The following is a 22,354-nucleotide window of genomic DNA, read 5'->3' as shown; positions in this document are numbered from 1 at the left end:
TGGCTACACAGGTTGATAGGGTGGTTAAGAAGGCATATGGCAAGCTTGCCTTTATTAGTCGAGGCACTGAGTTCAAAAGTCAGGAAGTTAGGTTGCAGTTTTATAAAACTCTAAGGCTGCTTCTGGATTCTTGCATACTTTTCTGGTCGCTCCATTAAAGGAAAGATGTTGAGGCTCTGCAGATGGTGCAAGCATGCTGCCTGGTTTGAGGGAATGTGCTATAAAGAGAGGTTAGACAAACCTGGGTTGCTTTCTCTTGAGCGACGGGGGCTCTGATAGTTACAAAAATTAAGAGAGGCATAGACAAATTAGACAGACAGTATCTTTCTTCCTAGAGTTGAACTGTCTAAAACCAGAGGGCATGTTATTAAGATGAAAGGAGGTAATTTCAAAGTCAATGTGAAGGGCAAGTTTTTTTTTCCACACAGAGTGTTGTGGGTGCTTGGAATGTGCTGCCTGGGGCAGTAGAAGGGGCAAATATATTATGAACAATTAAGATCTGTTTAGATAGGCACATGAATGTGAGGAAAATTGAAGGATTTAATTTACTTGGCCATTTGATTATTAATTTAATTGTTTGACACAGCATTGTGGGCGGGAATGCCTGTTCCTGTGTGGCAATGCTCTAGGTTGTTCTGTGAATGTTACTAAATGAATAATACCAAGAATATGAGTCGTAAAGTCCTTGAAAAATGTATTAATTATCGAAAGGGAGTGGGACTAGTTAAATTCAAAAGGAGACGGCAGATTAAAGGTGGACCGTTTTAGATGTGTCACTGCAGGAGGGATTAAAGGAGGCGTGGTGGCGTTACTAGTCAGAGAAAGTGCCACAGCAGTGCTCTGTCAGGACAGACTGGAGAACTCATTTAGTGAAGTGTTATGGGTGGAACTGAAATTTTAAAAAAAAGGTATGACCACGTTAGTGGGGCTAGATTACAGACCACCCAAAAATCTGCCAGAATTACAGGAACAAATTTGTAAAGTGAGCACAGAATGCTGCAAGAAACATAAGGCTGTTATAAGGAGGTTATTTTCACTTTCCACGTATTGACTGGCAAACCCATACTGTAAAAGGATCACATAGGATAGACTTTGTCAAATACGTTAAGGAAAGTTTCCTTCATCAGTAAGTAGAAGTCCCAATGACAGAATGTACAATACTGGATCTGCTTTTTGGGAATGAGACAGGGCAGGTGACTGAAGTTTGTGTAGGATCACTTTGTACCCAGTGATCACAATACAATTAGTTTCAAAGTAGGCAAAAAGGTAGGTCTGGTCCGCGGGCTGAGATTCCAAATTGGCGAAAAAGCAATTTTGATGGTATCAGTAATGATCTGCCAAGTGTGGATCGGGTCAGGCTGCTTTCTGGCAAAGGTAAGTGGGAGGCCTTCAAAGATGAAATTTTGACAGTACAAAGCTTGTATGCATCGGTCAGAATAAAAGGTAAAGATAACAAGCGTAAGGAACTTTGGTTTTCAAGAGATGTTGAGGCACAAGTTCAGAGAGAAAAAGAAGGAGGTGCATAGCAGGTACGTCCAAACGAGGCGCTCATGGAGTATAAGAAATGCAAAAGAACACTTAAAATAGAAATCAGGAGGGCTAAACGAAGGCATAAAGTTGCGCTAGCAGACAAGGTGAGGGAAAATCCCAAGGGATTCTATGGATATTTTAAGAGCAAAAAGATTGTAAGGGACAAAATTGTTCCTCTAGAAGACCAGAATGGTAATCCATGTGTGGAGCCAAATAGATGGGCGAGGTCTTAAATAATTTTTTGAATCTGTAGTTACTCAGGAGACAGACACAGAGTCTACAGAAGTGAGGCAAAGTGGCATCAACCTCATTGATTCTGTACAGATTACAGAGGAGGAGGTGTTTGCTATCCTGAGGCTAATCAGGTTAGATAAATCCCCAGGACCTGACAAGCTGTTCCCTCAGACCCTATGGGAGGAGGCAAGTACAGAAATTGCCAGGGACATGGCAGAGATATTTAAATCTTCCTTAGTGACAGAAGAGGTACCAGAGGATTGGAGGATATCTAATGTTGTCCCGCGGTTTAAAAAATACTCTAATTTGGAGTATGGTGTACAGTTTCGATCACCTACCTACAGGAAAGGTGTAAATGAGGTTCAAAGAGTACAGAGAAAATTTACAAGGATGTTGCCAGGTCTGGAGGACCTGAGTTATAGGGAAAGATTGAATTAGGTTAGCACTTTATTCTTTGGAACAAAGAAGATTGAGAGGTGATTTGTTAGAAGTATACAAAACTATGAGGGTTAAAGACAGGTAAATGCAAGCAAGCTTTTTCCACTGAGGTTGGGTGGGACTACAACCAGAGGTCATGGGTTAAGGGTGACAGATGAAAAGTTCAAGGGGAACATAAGGGGAAACTTCTTCACTCAGAGGGCCATAAGAGTGTGGAATGAGCTGCCAGTGCAAGTGGTGTATCCAAGCTCGATTTCAATGTTTAAACGAAGTTTGGATGGTAGGGGTATTGCAGGTTGATGGGAGTAGGTAGTTTAAATGGTTTTGGCATGGATTAGATGGACTGAAGGGCCTGTTTCTGTGCTGTCCCTCTCTACGATTCTATGACTGAATCATTTTTAATTCTCCTGTGAACAAAAAGAGGGCAACAAAAGGAGACTGAATCATCAGCAGTAACAAAGGGTGTCATTGTAAGAGGAACCATTCACTTTAAAACCTGCATTGATCAAATGATAAGGAACAAATTGATACTAGCTGCTAACATTGGATGTGTGCCCTGTGCATATATGTCAGTTCATCATCGCTGAATTTCCTGTGTGAGTTATACTGAAGAGAACACAGAGTACCTGATTCTTGGACCTGACACAGGTAGTCAATAGTTAGTGAGACGTACAAATTAATGGGTTTCTGCCTTGGAGACTGAAGGTGCCACCATTAAAAGGGTCACTGGCTCCAATATAAACAAGAGCCTGTTCATACATATTGTTTGCAAAAGAAGGTAATGCTATTACATTTTAAAACTGAAATGCACAAGATCGCAAGAGGCTGCAGAGGGTTGTTCAAGTTTGTTGTCATTACAATCTTATGTATGTATACCACCAAACAAAACAATGTTCCTCCAGACCAAGGCAACACACACAAAATACTGGAGGAACTGAGCAAGTCAGGCAGCATCGATGGAAATGAGTAGTCAATGTTTTGGGACGACACCCTTCTTCAGTACTCCAGACCACAACACAGTACACACAGCAAGCTCCATCACGGGCACAACACTAACCACCACCGACGACATCTTCAAGAGGCAGTGTCTCAAGATAGGGGTCGCCCATCATGTAGAGACACTGGCCAGAGGACAGTGGCAAACCACTTCTGTAGAAAAATTTGCCAAAAACAATCAACGTGAAAAGACCATAATCACCCATGCCATACGTCATGGCACATAATGAACAAATATTTGCAATGTTTCTTTCGGTATCTTCATCCAACTGGATCATGAATCTGTTTCCATCATACTGATGCTGTCGTTATACGCTCCTATGGCCCTCTTCAGCCACGATGGAATGGCTGACTCGATAAGGTAAGCGGCGTAATTCTGCTCCTATGCCTTACCTTCTTATCAGATTCAGTTTATTGTCATTTAGAAACCACAAATACAATGCAGTTAAAATATGAGACAACATTCCTCCAGAATGATATCACAAAAGCATATGACAAAACAGACTACACCAGAAAATCCACATAATGTTTGGCAATCCCCAATCCAGAGTCCGGAGAGGCTGCTGCGTATTAATATCATGCTACCATCTTAGCGCGTTCCCCGGAAAGGAGCTCCAAAGCCAAAAACTAAAGCTACAAGACCTGCACAAAACCACATTGTTACTACAGTGCAAACAATAGCATAATTGATAAAAAATAAACAGACTATGTGCACAGTAAAAATAGTCCAAAGATGTTAAAGGACTATAAGTTCAAAAGAAATCACCACACAGTTTCCACAAGTCCCCAGGGTCCCGACAGACTCGCCATCCCACGCTGGCGGCAGAAGGGAATATCCCTGCTATGGACTTCCATGATGCCGCCCGACAGCCTCGCAGACGCAGCACACAATGAAAGCTCCATCGAACCCAGCCTCGCAGACGCAGCACACACAGAAAGCAACCTGACCGCAGCGGACTCCGAGTCCGTCGAACCTCCGAGCCGACGACCATCCCCTCCGGCACAGCTTCTCCAAGCACCATCCTCTGCTGAGCGTATTAAGACGGCCCCGCCAACGGCCATCAGCAATGCGATCCCGAGGACTGGGGGCCTGTTGTTCCCAGCAGAGACCTGGACCTCACCGCACATTATAGCCACATTATTAACACTTAGCCACATCCCACGGGCTCACTTTCAAGGACACTTAATCTCATGTTTCGCAATAATTATTGTTGTTATTTCTTTTTGTATTCAGACCATTTGATGTCCTTTAGTACCCAAATTAGTGTGGTCTTTCATCGATCTGTTACACTTAATAATCTATAGCTTTATTGCACATGCCCACAAGAAAACAAATCTCAGGGTTGTAAGACCATAAGACATAGAAGCAGAAGTAGGCCATTCGGCCCCTCAAGTCTGTTCTGCCATTCAATCCTCACTCCCCTGCTTTCACCCCATACCCTTTGATGCCCTGACTAATCAAGAACCTATCCATCTCTGCCTTAAATACACCCAATGACTCGGCCTCCACAGCCGCTCGTGGCAACAAATTCCACAGATTTACCGCCCTCTGACTAAAGTAATTTCTCCGCATCTCAGTTCTGAAAGACGTCCTTCAATCCTGAAGTCGTGTCCTAATAAATTTGCATACAACTAATACATTTGGAATGGTATTTTTTGGAGTTTAGATGAGGGGTAATCAAAGTTCAAAGTAAAATTTATATCATATTGAAACATACATAATAAAGTCATAAAAGGACAAGACAGGTAGATGCTGAGAATGTTTCACTGTCTCGAATGAGGGGGTAGAGTTGCAAGATAAGTGGGTAGTCATTTTAGATGTAGACGTGCTTGAATTTCATTCGCAGAGGGGCGAATTTCTGGAAATTTCTACCTCACTCTACATAGTGACATAAATATACCTTGATAACAAAATTACTTTGAACCCTACTGGCCTTCTAAGGATTAAAAGGAACAAGCATTTATTGAGTACATACCTCTGTGGACGTCCCAAAATACTTAGCTTTGCTCACAGATGTAACATGGGTTGTCAAGTTCAAAGGTTCATTTTAATATCAGAGAATGTATACAGTGAACAACCTGAAATTCTTTCTCTTCACAGGCATCCACGAAACAAGAAACCCCATAGAATGAATGACAGAAACATTAAAATGCCGAAGCCTCCCCGCGCCCTCCCCTTGCACAAACAGCATCGACCCAACCCCCCCCCACATGCACTAGCAGAAGCACTGACCCCCCCCCCACTCCACAACTATGCATGCAACAGCTGGAGTGCCCCAAAGAGACCTTGATCCACAGTTCATCAAAAACTATGGTCTCAGACAGGTTCTCTCTCTCTGTCGAGGGAGAGGGAGGTCATTCCTACAATGAGACCAGCAACTATCTGCTCCGATGTTACATTCTTCCCTTATTACAGAGCACAAAAGTTAATTCTGGGATGGCACAGTAACAGAGAATTTAGTGCAATCACTCTACATTGCCAGTGATCACCGATCGGGGTTCAATTCCCGCTGCTGTCTGTACCTTCTCCCATTGACCGTGTGGGTTTCCCCCAGCCGCTCCACTTTCCTCCCACATTCCAAGGATGTTCAGACTGGTGTTAGTATATGACAGGCATGCTATGTTAGTCCCGGAAGTGTGGCAGCACTTGCTCAGCACAATCCTCACTGATTTAATTTGATGCAAATGACGTATTGCGCTGTATGCTTCAATGTGCGCACAACAAATAAAGGTAATCTTTGTAAGTTCCCGTGACTCCAAAGCAATAATTGTTGCTATAGCGTGAGATTATATGATCGTAAGAGATAGGATCAAAATTTAGGCCATCTGGCCCATCAATCCTTCTTGAGTGAGAGCAAATACTCTTCACCCTCTGATCATAAGGGCAAATTTCTACGATCATAATGTTCTTCTGAGAGAGCAGCAGCTGAACATGTCTTCTGAAGGATACTACCCCTGATACTACAACTCTCCCTCAGCACTGCAGTAGTGCATCAGCTCAGCTATGTTGCCTGAACAGTCAGCATTTACTCAGTTAACAATCATTAACCAACTCTCCTCAATTCCTGCCGTGAGGAATCGGGCCCTGTTAATCAGGCATACAAAAGGAGGGAGTGCCAATCCAAAGTAAATTTATTATCAAAGTATGTACATGTCACCATATACTAGCTGGAAGTTCATTTTCTCGCAGGCATTCACAGTAGAACTAAGAAGTACAATAGAATCATTGAAAAACTACACACAAAGACTGACAAGCAACCAATGTGCAAAAGAAGAGACAAACTGTGCAAATACAGATATAGATCAGTTAATACTGGCAACATGAGTTGTAGGATCCTTGAAAGTTGAAAGGTTGTGGAATCAGTTTGATGTTAAGGTGAGAGAAGTTATCCACGTTGGTTCAGGAGCCTGATGATTGAAAGGTAGTACTTGTTCCTGAAGCTGGTGATGTGGGACCTAAAGGCTCCTGTACCTCCTGCTTGATGGCAATAAGAAGAAGAAAGTGTGAGCGCTTACGTGGCACTGGTGTGTCCACAAATGACACACTCAGATCTTTGGGATTGGATCCAAATGGTGATACAAGGATGAGTGCTTTCTGCAGGATTGCAAGAACAACGTGCAAAGATTGACTGGTTTAAGTGCTGGGAGGGCGAATCACTGAAGTATCTCAATGATCAAAGTAGATACCAAAGTACAGTATGTATATGTCACCATATACAACCCTCAGATTCATTTCCCAGCCGGCACTCACAGCACCAATGAAGAACCACACACAAAGACTGACAATTACCTTTTCCGTCGAATGGCCCCTGGATCGTCAGTTGCTTCTTTTCTTGTTCCTTTCCACAAAAGGAGAGAAAAAGATGGTTAGTATTTAGGATCGATGATAGTTTACTCCACTACACAGGGTAATGGAAATGGTTTAATACTATCACAGTGGAAAGCCTGCCTTGCATACTGTTTATATGAATCATATCGTTACATTGTGCATTGAGGCAGAACAAGGCAAAACACTACTAATGCAGAATAAAGTGCAAGAGCCAGACAGAGCCACTGAAACAGGCCAATCTGCCCATCTAGTCCATAGCAAACTATTAATCTGCCCAGTCCTATCGACCTGCATCTCAAGCCTCCATACCGCTCCCATCCATGTACCTATACAAACTTCCCCAAAATGTTTAAATCAACCCTGCATCCACCACTTCTGCTGTTATTCCACACTCTCACCACCCTCTGAGTGAAGACGTTCCCCAATGTTGCCCTTAAACATTTCACCTTTCACCCTTAACCCATGAACTCTAGCTCTAGTCTCGCCCAACCTCTATCAAATCTCTCCTTATTCTCCTATGTTCTAGGGAATAAATTCCTAACCTATTCAAACTTCCCCAATAACTTAGGTTCTTTAGTCCTGGCAGCATCCTTGTAAATTTTCTCTATATTCTCTCAGTCTTATTGACATCTTTCCTGTTGGTTGGTGACCAGGAAGTGCTGTACAGGATAGATTGCAAGGTTAATTTTATCTTACTAGAGAACCATTTACGGAGAGGAAGCTTCTGAAACGAAGAAGGAAGCCCCGACCACTGCCAGAGATGAAGGACCTTCATTGCTGCCCTAAACACCAACGGCGTATCAGGCAGTGATAATAAATAATAATAAGGGAGCCATTTAATAGGCTTATAAAATGGGGTCAAAACTGTCCTTCAGCCTGGTCTTACGTCCTTTCAGGCTTTTGTATCTTCTGCCCGATGGGAGAGAGGAGAAGAGAGAATGCCTGGGGTTGGTGGAGTCTTTGATTTTGCTGGCTGCTCTCAGACAGAAAGAAGTTTATACAGAATCCATAGAGAGGAGGCTGGTTCTTGGGTTGTGCTAAGTTGTGCCCAAACTATCTTCAGTTTCTAGCAGTCATGGGCAAAGTAGGTGCTATGCCAAACTGTGATGCACCTGGACCGGGTGCTTTCTATGGTGCATTAGTTAGGGTTGATGGGGACATGATGAATTTCTTTAGCCTCCTGAGGAAGTATTTGAGTTGGTGAGTATTCTTGGTCATTCCATCAATGTGGTGGGACAAGGACAGAAATCTGGTGATGTTCACTCACTTCTAGGAACTTGAAGCTCACCGTTAATGAGAAAGGTACACATTGGAGTCAGAAATGCTCTCAGAGGGTCAATGGAAATGCTGCACTTATTGAACGGAGAAAATGAACAAAGAGCAGAGTGCACTAGAAAATGTAGCAGTGTGGATCACTTCACTGAACTGATTCCACAAGCAAGTAACTCACTTTCAAAGACTTGACAACGCATTCTCAATATTTATTATTTATTGTTATTATGGGTTTTTTTTCCTTTTTGTATTTGCACAATTTGTTGCCTTTTGCATGTCGGTCGTTTTTGTCTGTGTGTGCAGTTTTTCATCGATTCTATTGTGTATTTATTGCAAATGCCCACAAGAAGATTAATCTCAGTATATTTGATATGTATGTACTTTGACGATAAATTTACTTTGAATTTTGAAGATTTCCATTTGCATAAGAACATTCTCATCCAAGAGAATGCCTAAGCAATTCACAGCAGTGAAGCACTTTGTGTGGTCACTGTTTCAATATAGAAAAAGTCAGGGCCGATTTGAGCACAGTGAGCTCCCAGGAAGAGTAATGTGATCATGGCCAGAGGACAGGCAGGAGATGCGCGCTCTGTGATAACAACAGGGCAGGAGAGCGGGGAACAGGCGACTTCTCCCACGACATCCTTTATATCAGGGAGTGCAAAGCTTGTTTTACAGCCCAAATTGCTTCCAAGGCTGCTCACAGAAAACACGCTTTGTGTTAATGAAACAAACCCCATTATTTAGGCTGCTCCAGACACCGCCCTTCACTGTTCCACTTGCCAAACCAGCACCGACATCACACAGTTCTGTCCCCAGTACTGTACGCCAGTGTTCTACAGAATCAGATTTAATATCACCAGCATATGTGGTTAAATTTGTTGTTTTCCAGCAGTACAGTAACAGATACTAAAAATTAAGTATATATAAAATAATAAATAAAATAAGTAGTGCAAAAGGAGAGGAAAAAATGCTGAGGAAGTGTCCATTCAGATGGTGGAAGACAAGGAGCTGTTTCTGAAACATTAACAAGAGAAAATCTGCAGATGCGGGAAATCCAAGCTGAAGGGTCTCGGCCCGAAACATTGGCTACTCTTTTCTCACGGATGCTGCCTGACCTGCTGAGTTCGTCCAGCGTTGTGTACATATTCTTTGATCCACAGCATCTGCAGTTGTATTTTTGTGCGTTGATACCCGGGAACTTGAATCTGCTCACCCTTTCCAATTCCGATCCCTCAATGAGGACTGGTGTACACTCCCTCGAATTCCTCTTCATGAAGTTCACAATCAATTCTTTGGTCTTACTGATGTTGAGTGCAAGGTTGTTGTTGTGACACCACCGATCTATCTTACTCCGTACGTCTCCTCATCACCATTTAAAATTCTTCCATCAATAGTATCAACAAATTTATAGATAGTGTTTGAGCTGTGCCTTGTTGTTGTTGTTCGTCCTTCGGAGTTGAAGACGGCCACGACTTCTGTGCCTAGATATACAGTCATGGGTGTAGAGAGAGTACAGCAGTGGGCTATGCACATATCCTTGAGGTGCACCAGTGTTGATAGTCAGCAAGGAGGAGACGATAATTCCGATTTGCACAGATTGTGGTCTCGCAGTGCAAAAGTCAAGTAGCCAGTTGCAGAGGAAGGTACAGAAGCCCAGGTTCTGGAACCTGTTGATAAGAACTGAGGTTATGGTTGTGTTGTACGCTGGGCCGTAATCAATAAACAGCAGCCAGAGATAAATATTACCATTAACCAGTTGATCCAAGGCCGAGTGGAGAGCCAGCGAGATTGCGTTTCCATCTATTTTGAACATGACCTGATCCCATCACTACTGTACCCCAGTGTTATACAGTGACAGACCCGTCCCCACCAGTACTGTACCCGTGTTATACAGTGACAGACCCTCCCCACCGGTACTGTACCCCAGTGTTATACAGTGACAGACTCATCCCCACTGGCACTTTACCCTAGTGTGATACCATAACAGACCACTCCCCACCGATACTGTGCCCCATTGTTATACAGTGACAGACCCTTACCCACTGGTACCGTACCCCGGTGTTATACAGTGACAGACCCATCCCCACCGGTACTGTACCCGTGTTATACAGTGACAGACCCTCCCCACCGGTACTGTACCCCAGTGTTATACAGTGACAGACCCTTACCCACTGGTACCGTACCCCGGTGTTATACAGTGACAGACCCATCCCCACCGGTACTGTACCCGTGTTATACAGTGACAGACCCTCCCCACCGGTACTGTACCCCATTGTTATACAGTGACAGACCCTCCCCACCAGTACTGTACCCCAGTGTTATACAGTGACAGACCCTTACCCACTGGTACCGTACCCCGGTGTTATACAGTGACAGACCCATCCCCACCGGTACTGTACCCGTGTTATACAGTGACAGACCCATCCCCACCGGTACTGTACCCGTGTTATACAGTGACAGACCCTCCCCACCGGTACTGTACCCCGGTGTTATACAGTGACAGACCCTCCCCACCGGTACTGTACCCCATTGTTATACAGTGACAGACCCTTACCCACTGGTACCATACCCCAGTGTTATACTTTTATAGACCCATCCACACCGGTACTGTACCCTAGTGTGATACTGTAACAGACCACACCCCCCACCAGTACTAAACCCCAGTGTTATACAGTGACAGACCCATCCCCACCAGTACTATATCTGTGTAATACAGTGACAGAGCTATCCCTAGAGGGTTGTACCCCATGGTATAGAGAGAGAGTACACAGTGTAACAGTAAGGTACAGTACTAGTCTGTCACTTATCCCAGTCTTAAACATGGACAGGCCCATCCCCACCGATACTGTACCCCAGTGTTATACAGCGATAGACCTGCCCCACCAGTACTGTACCCGTGTTATACAGCGATAGACCCTCCCCACCAGTACTGTACCACAGTGTTATACAGCAATAGACCCTTCCCACCAGTACTGTACCCTGGTGTTATACAGTGACAGAGCTGTCCCACCAGTACTGTACCTGTGTTATACAGTGACAGAGCTGTCCCACCAGTACTGTACCTGTGTTATACAGCGATAGACCCTCCCCACTAGTACTGTACCCGTGTTATACAGTGACAGAGCTGTCCCACCAGTACAGTACCTGTGTTATATAGTGACAGACCCTTCCCTACCGGTACTGTACCCCAGTATTATACAGTGACAGACCCATCCCCACCGGTACTGACCCGTGTTATACAGTCACAGACCCTCCCCACCGGTACTGACCCGTGTTATACAGTGACAGAGCTGGCCCACCAGTACAGTACCCGTATTATACAGTGACAGAGCTGTCCCACCAGTACAGTACCTGTGTTATACAGCGACAGACCCTTCCCTACCGGTACTGTACCCCAGTATTATACAGTGACAGCTGTCCCCAGAGGGCTGTACCCTGTGTTATACAGAGAAAGTACACAATTTTAACAGTGAGGTACAATACTTGTCCGTCACTGTACCCCAGTGTTATACACTGACAGACCCATCCCCACTGGTACAGTACTGCAGTGTTATACAGAAAGAGTACACTGTATAACAGTGAGGCACAATACTAGTCTGTCACAGTATCCCAGTGGACAGAGTTCTCCCCACCGATCTACTACCCAGGTTAAACAGCGGTGTTCCTATTTGGAATTAATCTGGAATATTGGAGAACATAATTATGGATCGATTTAAAATGAGAATCAGCTTTCAGGGAATAAAACCTGTTCACCATTCTCCTCCAACAAATAAACTGAGTCTACTGAAACCAGCCATTGGGTCACCCCACTGAAACCAGGCAGGTGAAGACAATAGAACAATGGCCTTGTTAAGTGGTGGCTTTTGAAATCTTCAGAATGAGGTCAGGGAAGGTATCAGGTGGCCATTGCCTGGATTCACACATTGTTAAAGGGACATCCCTATTACTTAATGCTCAGTTCAACGCTGCTCTGTTTTGTTCCTTACTGTTCTGGCTGGTTGCATATTAAGGGAATCATCTGTTAACTCTGGACAAAAGGGATCTGCCCCACCATTCCATCATGGCTGATTTATTATCCCTCTCAACCCCTTCTCTCTGTAAGCTTTGATGCCCTGATTGATTCAGAACCTATCAACCTTTGCCATAAAAAATACCGAATGACCTGGCCTGTGCAACCATCTGAGACAATTAATTCCACAGCTTCACCACCCTCTGGCTAAAGAAATAGCTCCTCATCTCTGTCCCAAATGGACGTCCCTCTACTCTGAGGGAGTGCCTTCTGTTCCTAGGCTCACCCACTACAGGAAATATCCTCTCCATATCTACTTTATTTCAACATTCGATAGGTTTCAATGAGATAAATCTTCCTCCTCCCCCATTTGTCTAAACGCTCACAAGTACCGACCCAGAGCCATCAAATGCTCCTCATATGTTAATCCTTTTATTCCTGCAACCATTCTCGTGAATTTCCTCTGGACCATCTCCAAAGGGTATGTTTTGAGCATCTATACTAGAGGCTCTTCGACCAGTTTTTCCTATTGATTATTCAAAACGGTTCAGCTATTTGGGATATGCTACCATTGTAAATATGTAATCTTTCAGTTACCGAATTATATTCAAAGTGTTAAAGCAGGTGAATATAGCCAATGAAACTAGTCGATTATTTATTGTTATCTTTGTTTTTGCAAGTCCGGTTTCTGTCCCCTTCCTTTCCAGTTCTGATGAAGGATCTCGGCCCGAAGCGTTGACTGCTTATTCCCCTCGGTAGATGCTGGCCGACCGGCTGAGTTCCCCCAGCATTTTCTGTGTAGCGCTATTCCTCTTTTGCAAAGTTTAGCTTCTGTCACTTACAGAAATTTGTATGCCTTTCCATATACTGCTGCCACAAAACTCATTCCACAATGTACATCAGTAATAATATAGCTGATCCTTGCAACGTGGGGTTCCCCTGAACATCTACTGAGTGAATAAGACTTTTATATTTCCCAGCTATAGCTTCTGTGTGGTTCAGTTTAATCACAACAGACCCCGGATTAATACAGTGACAGACCCATCCTCACTGGGCCTGTACTCCAGTGCTATCCAGTAACAGACCAGTCCCCACCGGTACTGTACCCCAGTGTAAAACAGTGACAGACCCGTCACCACCGGTACTGTACCCCATTGTTATATAGTGACATATCTGTCCCCACCGGTACTATACCCCAGTGCTATACAGAAACAGACTCACCTCCATTGGTACTGTACCCCAGTGTTATACTGTGACAGACCTGCCCCCACTAATACTATACCTACGTTATACAGTGACAGACTTGATCTGTGCTATTGTATCCCAGTGAGACAAAAATAAAACAAAAACTTAATAAACTTTTTTGATGGTTTCTGTAAGACCGATCATCCATTTTTGTGTTACACTTGGCATTTAGTACCACATACATATTGAAATTCACTTCCACCTGATGTCAATGCAATCTAGCTTCTGAAAATACTGGTATACATCTGTTTCTATATACTGATTAAAGTTGGTAAAACAGGAGGATTTTACCCTGGGTTTAACTATATCTGTAAAGTGTAATTAGAAATAAAGAAATTATTTTCATAAGAATAGAACAGCACATTACAGGCCCTTCAGCCCACCATGCTGTGCTGACTTTACAATCTACTCTATCTGACCCTTCCCTCCCCCACAGCCCTCCATTTTATGTAGGATATAGCATAAATTTACATAGAACAGAAGCTACAGAAACTGATAATCTCTATATCCAACCTCTGAAAAATGCAACCATGTCAAAATTTACAAGTATTTCTGACTCAGAACTCTAAAATTTTGACAAAGAGTAAACAGTTTACAGTCAGCCCTCCTTATCCGCGGGGGATTGGTTCTGGGACCCCCCCCCCCCCCCCCGCGGATACCAAAATTCACGGATGCCTTATTTAACATGTATCAGAGCGGTGGTCTTTAGGACCCAGTGGAACCCCAGACTTTATTTAACATGTCTCCGTGCGGAGGACATTAGGACCTGGCTCTGAATCCGCAGTGTTTCTGTTCACGAAAATAATCACGACCGGGATTGAAAATAAGGTGGAAGTAATAACGTGATTGGAAAGAGGTGAAACGCCATCGGTCATTGGAAAAGCGTTAGGCTACAGTCGGTCAACGATCGGAACAATTTTAATGGAGAATGTGAAAGGTACTGCCCCAATAAAAGCTACAATTCTTACTAAGCAACGCAGTGGTTAAATTATTGAAATACGTATGTTTCTTAAGTGTTTTATATGCATAGAAAGGTAAAATATGTACTAATACTAAGAAAAACGTTTGACTGACGCTAAATAATACCGGATGTACCTGTTCCGACTTCAAATCCGACTTAAAGACGGACTCAGGAATGGAACTCATTCATAACCCAGGGACTGCCTGTACTTTTAAGTCATTTCTAGATTATTTATAATACCTAATACAATGTAAATGCTATGTAAATAGTTGTTATACTGTATTGTTTAGGGAATAATGACAAGAAAAAATAGTCTGTACATGCTCAAGCAACGAGTGCTGAAGAGAGAACTTCCAGGTTTTCCCCATCCGCGGTTGGTTGAATCCGCGCATACGGAATACGCGAACAAGGAGGGCCGACTGTACTTGCTAAATTGACCCTGCCCCTACCACACTTTTTAGCAACTCTTAACAGTGTTTTTCTGTTAGATAAATTATTAACACATCCCCTGAAGTTGGAGATTTCCAGATGTCTTTAAAATTGCGGCTGTCAAACCCTCACCGAAAAAGCGAAACTTTGATAGAAAGGTACCAGCCTTTATTAAATCTTCCCTTGCTGAGCAAGATTCTTAAGAAGTTCATTTTCAACCAACCCAACAACTATCTGAATAACAATATTTTACAAAAGTTTTACAAAGGTTTTAGAGCATGCCACGGCATGGAGTTGCCCCTTACCAAAATTGTTGGCGAATTTGGGCTCAGCAATGAAGCCAACAGAGTCTTAGTTGCAATTCCCTTAGATATGAGTGCTGCCTTGAACACAATTGATCATAACATTCTCCTAGATCGCCTTGAGAACTGTGTTGGCCTCTCTGGGAGTGCCCTTCAATGGTTTCAACCTGATGGAATGAACACCAATTTCTTGAGCTTCTGGTAATGCTCCACCCCCCCACCCACCAGCCTCCTTCACTATTCCCCTTTCCCTCTCTCACCTTATTTCCTAACCTGCTCATCACCTCCCTCAGGTGCGCCTTCCCCTTTCCTTTCTTCCATGATCTCTGTCCTCTCCCATCAGATTCCACCTTCTCCAGCCCTGTATCTCTTTCACCATTCAACTTCCCAGCTCTTTACTTCACTCCCTCCCCCCTCCCAGCTTCACTTATCACCTTGAGTTTTTTCCTCCCCACCTTCTAACTCTGACTCCTCATCTTTTTTCCCTCCAGTCCTGCTGAAGAGTCTCGGCCCGAAATGTCGACCATACTCTTTTCCATTGATGTGGCCTGGCCTGCTGAATTCCTCCAGCATTACTTCGACTTTCAGCATCTGCAGATTTTCTTTTGGTTGCTAAATGGTGTTGCTCATATATCTGAGACAGAATTTTTTTGTCTCAGTTGGAGACTGAGGTACAAAGTAGCTTTTGGTGTTGCTCAGGGAAGCTGTCTTGGTCCCCTACTTGTCCCTTTGTACCTGCTCCCCTTAGGAGACATCATTAGAGAACATAAACTTGATTTCCAGCACTATGCAGATGACACACAATTATACATCTCCATTGAACCTGATGGTGATAACACCATCGTCTCTGACTTTCGATCTGACTACAATAAACAAATTGACGAACAATGCTTTCATAAAACTAAATGAAGATGAAACTGAAATACATTTAGTTGGTCCCAAAGCCAAAGACACAAATCTCTTGATAAACTTGGCTTCCCTTGTAAAATCAGAAGTAACTAGCCCAAATTTTACCCCTGTCAATTGTTTTACCCTTGATTCACATTAAATTTTAAATCCCACATAAAGAAAGTGACCAGAGCAACACCCATTTGCACAGTACTGTAGGTGACAAATAAAGCCAACCTTTATCCTCTCTTATCTTTTCAACCCACGGGCTCTGCTAATTGTGGCCTCTTCACTGCTTCTGACTACTTTCTGTCCGGATTGAAGAGGGTAGATTCTTCTCTTTTGGATTGCACAAAGGCTGCCTCTATCAATACCCCTTTGCAAAGGGCACAGTGGAAAATGTGGCGAAATCAAGGGTTTCTCGCATTGGAGATGAAGGGGAATAAAGGGGTGATGGCTCAGGAAGAATTCTGGGAGCTAATTCTCTCTTGCAGAGTGCCTGTTTCAAGCATGCTCAGTTTTAAGCTCTCCACTGGGCAAAGTGCCAGAGAAGAGGTGGAGTGGAGAGGGTGAACTTTACTAGCTTACGTGGTTCCTTCAGCTCACAAAAGCAGGATGCCCATTTTAACTTTCTGCTGGGGTGGGCGGGGGGGGGGGGGGTGGTGAGGAGGAGATTAAGAGTTTGGAAATGAAAAAAAGCAGACACAAGGAAATAATGGCAAAAAGAGAAAGCTGGGAAGAAAGATATCTCATTTATTTTCTATCCCCACATTCATTTGTGTGATCACTCAAATTGAGTATGATGTTCTCCTAAGTAGTTGTTCCCCTATTGGTGAATGCTTCTGTGTGACTTTGTTTAACTTGGCAGGACTGATGATTGAGCAGCCACCACAGATTGGGGTCAGGGTCCAATGGTATGGAATGCAAGACGACTGGGGACCCTTCACAGTTATAGCCTTCCTCCACCTTCACTGCCACTGTGATGTTTCAGCATCTTCTACCAGATTGTTGAGGTCTTGGTTGGATCACGCTTTGCCTGGAACCTCCCCCTTGACCTTACCAACACAGATCTCAAGATCTCAGGAACTCACAAGCCTCTCCACCATGACAAGGTGACAATCCTCAGAGAAGCCATGTTCAGTAATCCCACGTTTTCTCCAGCGACAGTCAAATTTAAAGTTCTCTCCCTCGTTTCATGACTCTCAAAACTCTCAATTTCAAGAGTTTGAAACTCAATTTTGAAACTCTCAGTTTTCAAAACTCTCTTCCCCACTTTCTACCTCTAATCTCCACCATCCCAATCATCCTCAGAGTGATCTGAAATGCTTCAATCCTGACCAACTGATCACTTGAGAACTTTCCCACTGATGTCCACATCTTTAGCTTCCAAGCCATGGAATCCCCCCCTTAATATCTGTCACTCTATTTGTCAGTTCTTCTTTAAGAGACCCCTTAAAAGTATCGACACCAAGCTTTTGTGGGTAATATAACATTTTATGGTGCCAGCTGTAAGAGTGGGTTTAATTCCTACCGATTACTGTAAATAGTTTGCACGTTTCTCCCCATGATTGCGTGGGCTTGCTCTGACTACTCAGGTTTTTCCCCACATAGTAATGATGTACAGGCTAGGATCAGCCAGTTATTGCCATGATAAGTTGGCGCTGGAAGCCCTGCGATACTTATAGACAATAGACAATAGGTGCAGAAGTAGACCATTTGGCCCTTCGCGCCTGCACCGCCATTTTGAGATCATGGCTGATCATCTACTATCAATACCCGGTTCCTGCCTTGTCCCCATATCCCTTGATTTCCCTATCCATAAGATACCTATCTAGCTCCTTCTTGTGGGCAGTCACCAGCACATCCCAAGTGTATTGGTCATTGGCACATTTCATTTTATGTTTCGGAATCAGAATCAGATTTAAAATCACCAGCATATGTCATTAAATCTGTTAAATTTATATATATTAAACTGTTAGATTAAAAAGTAGTGCAAAACCAGACATAATAAAAGTGAGGTAGTGTTCATGAGTTCGATGTCCATTTAGGAATCGGATGGCAGAGGAGGAGATGCCGTTCCTGAATCGCTGAATGTGTGCCTTGAAGTTTCTAACTCCTACCTGCTGGTAACAATGAGAAGAGGGCATGTCCTGGGCAATGGGGGAATCCTTAATCATGGATGCTGCCTTTCTGAGGTGCTGCTCCTTGAAGATGTCTTGGACACTATGGAGTTGACCAAGTTTACAACTTTCTGTTGCTCCTTTTGTTCCTGTACATAGTCCCCCACCCCGCCATACCAGACTGTGATGCATCCTGTCAGAATGGTCTCCATTGTACCTCTGTAGAAGTTTGAGGTCTTAAGTGACAAACCAAATTTCCTCAAACTCCTAATGAAATTTGGTGTTATCTTGCCTTCTTTATAGCTGCATCAATATGTTGCACCAGGTTAGATCCACAGAGATCTTGATGCTCAGGAAATTGAAATCACTCACTCTCTCCGGTTCTGATCGCTCTATGACAGGGGTGTCAAACTCATTTTAGGTCACGGGCCGGATTGAGCAAAATGCAGCTTCATGCGGGCCGGATCGGTCCGACGCGTGCGAACGCAGCTTTCGTTGCCTCCGTTTTTTCAGCCTGCTCTCATGTGTCTCAGTCTCTGCTATAACTACAAAGTGTTTCACTTTACAAATTCCGTTTCTTATGAAGAAGACTGCCGAGCAAGACTGCCGAATAAACACTAAAAACCCTGAAAACCTGGTACCTGAATAAACTCAGCATTAGCCATATCATATGCCATAGGCGCTTCGATTACTGGGGCCAGCTTTAATAGTAATTAGATATTATCTCGCGGGCCAAAGATAATTCCACCGCGGGCCGGATTTGGCCCGCGGGCCTTGAGTTTGACATATATGCTCTAAGAGGATTGGTTCATGTTCTCTCAATCTAACCCTTTCTGAAGTCCACAATCAGCTTTTTGGTTTTACTGACTTTGAGTGCAAGGTTGTTGCTGCGACACCACTCAACTAGCTTCAATGTTCACGTAACAGATAATTCTCATCTTTATTTCCTTTTGTTCACCTTTCTTTGTTATGCTCCTTCCAAAGCATCCGAGAACATCTTTCTCTTTTAAAGAAGCAATGAAGATTTGGAGGTCAACGCAGCCTGCCCTGGGCTTGGAGGACCATCTGTATGTGTTGTTGGAGGAGTGGAAATCAGGCTCAGGGGTTCCCTACCTGGGGTCCATTGATCCCTCGGTTAATGATACTGGCACAAAAAAGGTTGGGAACCCTGGTTTAGCTATTGTTGCATGGTGTATGTTGGCTGCAGGTGGTTCTGCTGGGCATTTTGGGTACGCTACATTGGCACCAGCATGTGTGGCAAAACTTGCTGACTGTCTCCAGCACATCATCAGATTGTGTTGGTCGTTAACATTGTTGATTCCACAGCATGTTTCAATGTACGTGTGATTGATAAATAAATAAAATCTAATGATGGGCTGCCTTTTCACGTGGTGAGGGGCACTGAGGGATGGAGTCATGTGGAGGATGGAGGTGATGAGCATTGGAGACAAAGGTCTGAGAGTAATGGAGCCAAACACAAAATCCTGGAGGAACTCAGATCAGGCAGCATCTATGGAAGGAAATGGACAGCCTATGTTTCAGGTGGATACCCTTCACCTAGTACAGATGGAGGGTCTCAACCCAAAATGTCCACCACCCCTTCCTCCACAGATGCTGCCTGACCTGCAGAGTTCCTCCAGCATCCAGTCTTTTACTCACCATTCCAGCATCTTCAGCCCCGTGTGGTGATCTCTTTGTTTATGTAACTTTCCACAGGCAAAATCCTTTTGCCTGCAGTCAGATTTTCAATTGACTGTCTCCTGACTGAAATTTTCCATTGAATGGCACCAATAGGGGCTGTGGACCCACTTCAGCTCCATCAGGAGTACAACTGCTTCCCCTCCCACCATTGGGGACATCTTCAAAACACAGTGTTCGAAAAGGCAACACCCATCTCGAAGGCTCCTCCCCATCGGGGACCTGCCCTCTTTTCATGACTACCATCAGGGATGAGGTTACAGGAGCCTGAAGACACACACTCGGTATGTTAGGAATAGATTCTTCCCCTCTGCCAGATTTCTGAATGGTCCATGCATCCATGACCACTACTATATTTTTTTTTATTTTAACTTACAGAAATGTTTATGTCTTTCACTGCAAAACGGCCACCAAACAACAAATTTCTCTAGATAACGTCAGTGATAACAAACCTAATTCTGATCCTGAACAACCTTTTCGGAAGCTGCCAAGGTAGTCGCAGAGGCAGAGGCAAAAACATTAGGGACAAGGTTCTGAGAGACATAGGTAGAATGGACAGCCAAAGACCTTTGTTACATGGCAGAAATGGCTAATGCAATGAGGCATAATTTTAAGGTGATTGGAGGTCATTGTACAGGGGATGTTAGAGTTAGCTGAGTGTGCTATGTTCCTGCAATGCCCAGCCAGAGGTGGTGGTAGTTGCACATACATTAGGGACTCTTCAGTAACCACGAGGATGAAATAAAAATGGAGGGGAACGTGGGAGGGAATTGATCTTAGCATAGGTTAAATGGTCAGCATAACATTGTGGGCTGAATGGCCTGTACTGTGTTCTTCCATGTTCTATATGTAACTTGTATATACACTAAATACTGTATTTACACAACTTCACATTTCACTAAATGAAGGCAAATGAATGATTTCCAGATTTTCACAACCTATTATTACCATTAAACCAAGAAAAAATGTATCATTAATTCATTGTCTCAAACAAGAAATTACCTTCACTTTGCCCAACGAGGAGAATTTCTCCTTGTCCTCGACCACTGTCCTGAGGTTGTGTTGGGACCTCTGGTTGTTCGCCTTCACGTTCGATGCGTTGTCGAAATGAATGCCACTACCCACCGCCCTTCTGTATGAGGTGGACCTCAGGCCACGACAGAGCTGTCCAGGACTGTCCGGCTCGGGGTCAGTGTCTCCGTCCAAGTCCAGTTTGGGCACCAGAGGAGCACTGGGCGTCTCCAGCATACTCTGCACTCTCCGGTTTCTGGCACTGAACTGCCGGCTGTGGCCATTCAGGCTGTGGTTCTTGACTCTGACTCCCGACGCCAGGTCTTTGGGGATGATCTGCTGGGTGCCATTCTTCAACGAGACGGCACTGTTGGTGCTCAGGATGGCGCGGTTCTTTTCGGGCGCAGGAAGCGAGTGGGTGGAGGACTGCCTCTGTGGCAAGGGCCGGCCATTGGGAGATGTTACCATATTCCCATTGCTGGTGTGGACAGTGGGCACACCACCGTGGAGCGGGAAGTCCGTCACTGTGACGCCATCGGCTTGGTAGGAAGAAGGCCTCGTCTTAGTCCGATGATTAAAAGAGCCGGTGATGGGCGACTTGGGAGTTGACCTTCTCCTCCGCCAGAGCGGGGTTATGGCGAGATTGGACAAGTCAACTTCACTCTCCTGATCCATCCTGACCATCGAGGTTAAGCATCAGCGACAGTTGAGTTCAAGAGGCCCCATCAACCATCGCTCATTGCAGGCAGCAGAGAGAGACCCTGAGTCTCGTCCAGACTGGGAAAGATGTCCTGTCCAACGACAGAAAAAAAATTGTAGTAAACCTCTTCAAGCTCAAGCAATGTACATAGGTTACATAGTAAGAACATGAATGATTATGGGGAAGAGGGCAGGAGAATGGGGTTGAGAGGCATAATGAAATCAGCCATAAAGAAATTGTGGAGCTGACTTGATGGGGCAAGTGGCCTAACTCTGCTCCTATGTCATATGGTTTCAGTAGGATGAATTCCGTGATCTCATGAATACAAGGAAATAGGAGCAGAAGTAAGCCACTATTCAGCCCCTCAACTCTGTCCCACCATTCGACTGCTGATCTACATTGGCTTCAACTACTCTTCTGTGCCAGTTCCTAATAATAATCCATTCCTTGATCATTCAAATATTTATCCACCTCCATTCCGGAGATCCGAGTCACTGAATATTTTCAAGACTAGTAGAGAGTTTTGGGGATCAGACAAGAAAGTGGAGTTTTGGCCAGGTTTAGATCTCAAACTTCTTACTTGTTGGAGCAACCTCAGAGGGGTCATGGTGGCCTAGAAAGAGTGGATGTGGAGAGGATGTTTCCTGAACTCTCTCCCAATATTGAGGCTTCAATGAGTAGATGCTCAA

General features: G+C 44.1%; 1 protein-coding gene across 1 annotated transcript in view; it reads right to left on the bottom strand.

The window, feature by feature from the left end:
• Window positions 1-22,354, bottom strand: part of LOC140725762 (rho guanine nucleotide exchange factor 26-like) — a 202,796-nt gene that overhangs the window by 169,126 nt on the left and 11,316 nt on the right. The window contains exons 2-3 of the mRNA XM_073041639.1: window positions 20,957-21,756; window positions 6,989-7,037 (exon numbers count right to left, since the gene is read on the bottom strand). Of these exons, the coding sequence (XP_072897740.1) occupies window positions 6,989-7,037; window positions 20,957-21,649 (742 nt within the window). The 5' untranslated portion in view covers window positions 21,650-21,756. The remainder of the gene's footprint in view (window positions 1-6,988; window positions 7,038-20,956; window positions 21,757-22,354) is intronic.

The sequence above is a fragment of the Hemitrygon akajei genome, chromosome 3 (genome assembly GCF_048418815.1).
Source record: "Hemitrygon akajei chromosome 3, sHemAka1.3, whole genome shotgun sequence".
Lineage (NCBI taxonomy): Eukaryota > Metazoa > Chordata > Chondrichthyes > Myliobatiformes > Dasyatidae > Hemitrygon > Hemitrygon akajei.
The sequence above is the reverse complement of the archived record's forward strand: the minus strand, read 5'-3'. Positions and strand labels throughout refer to the sequence as shown.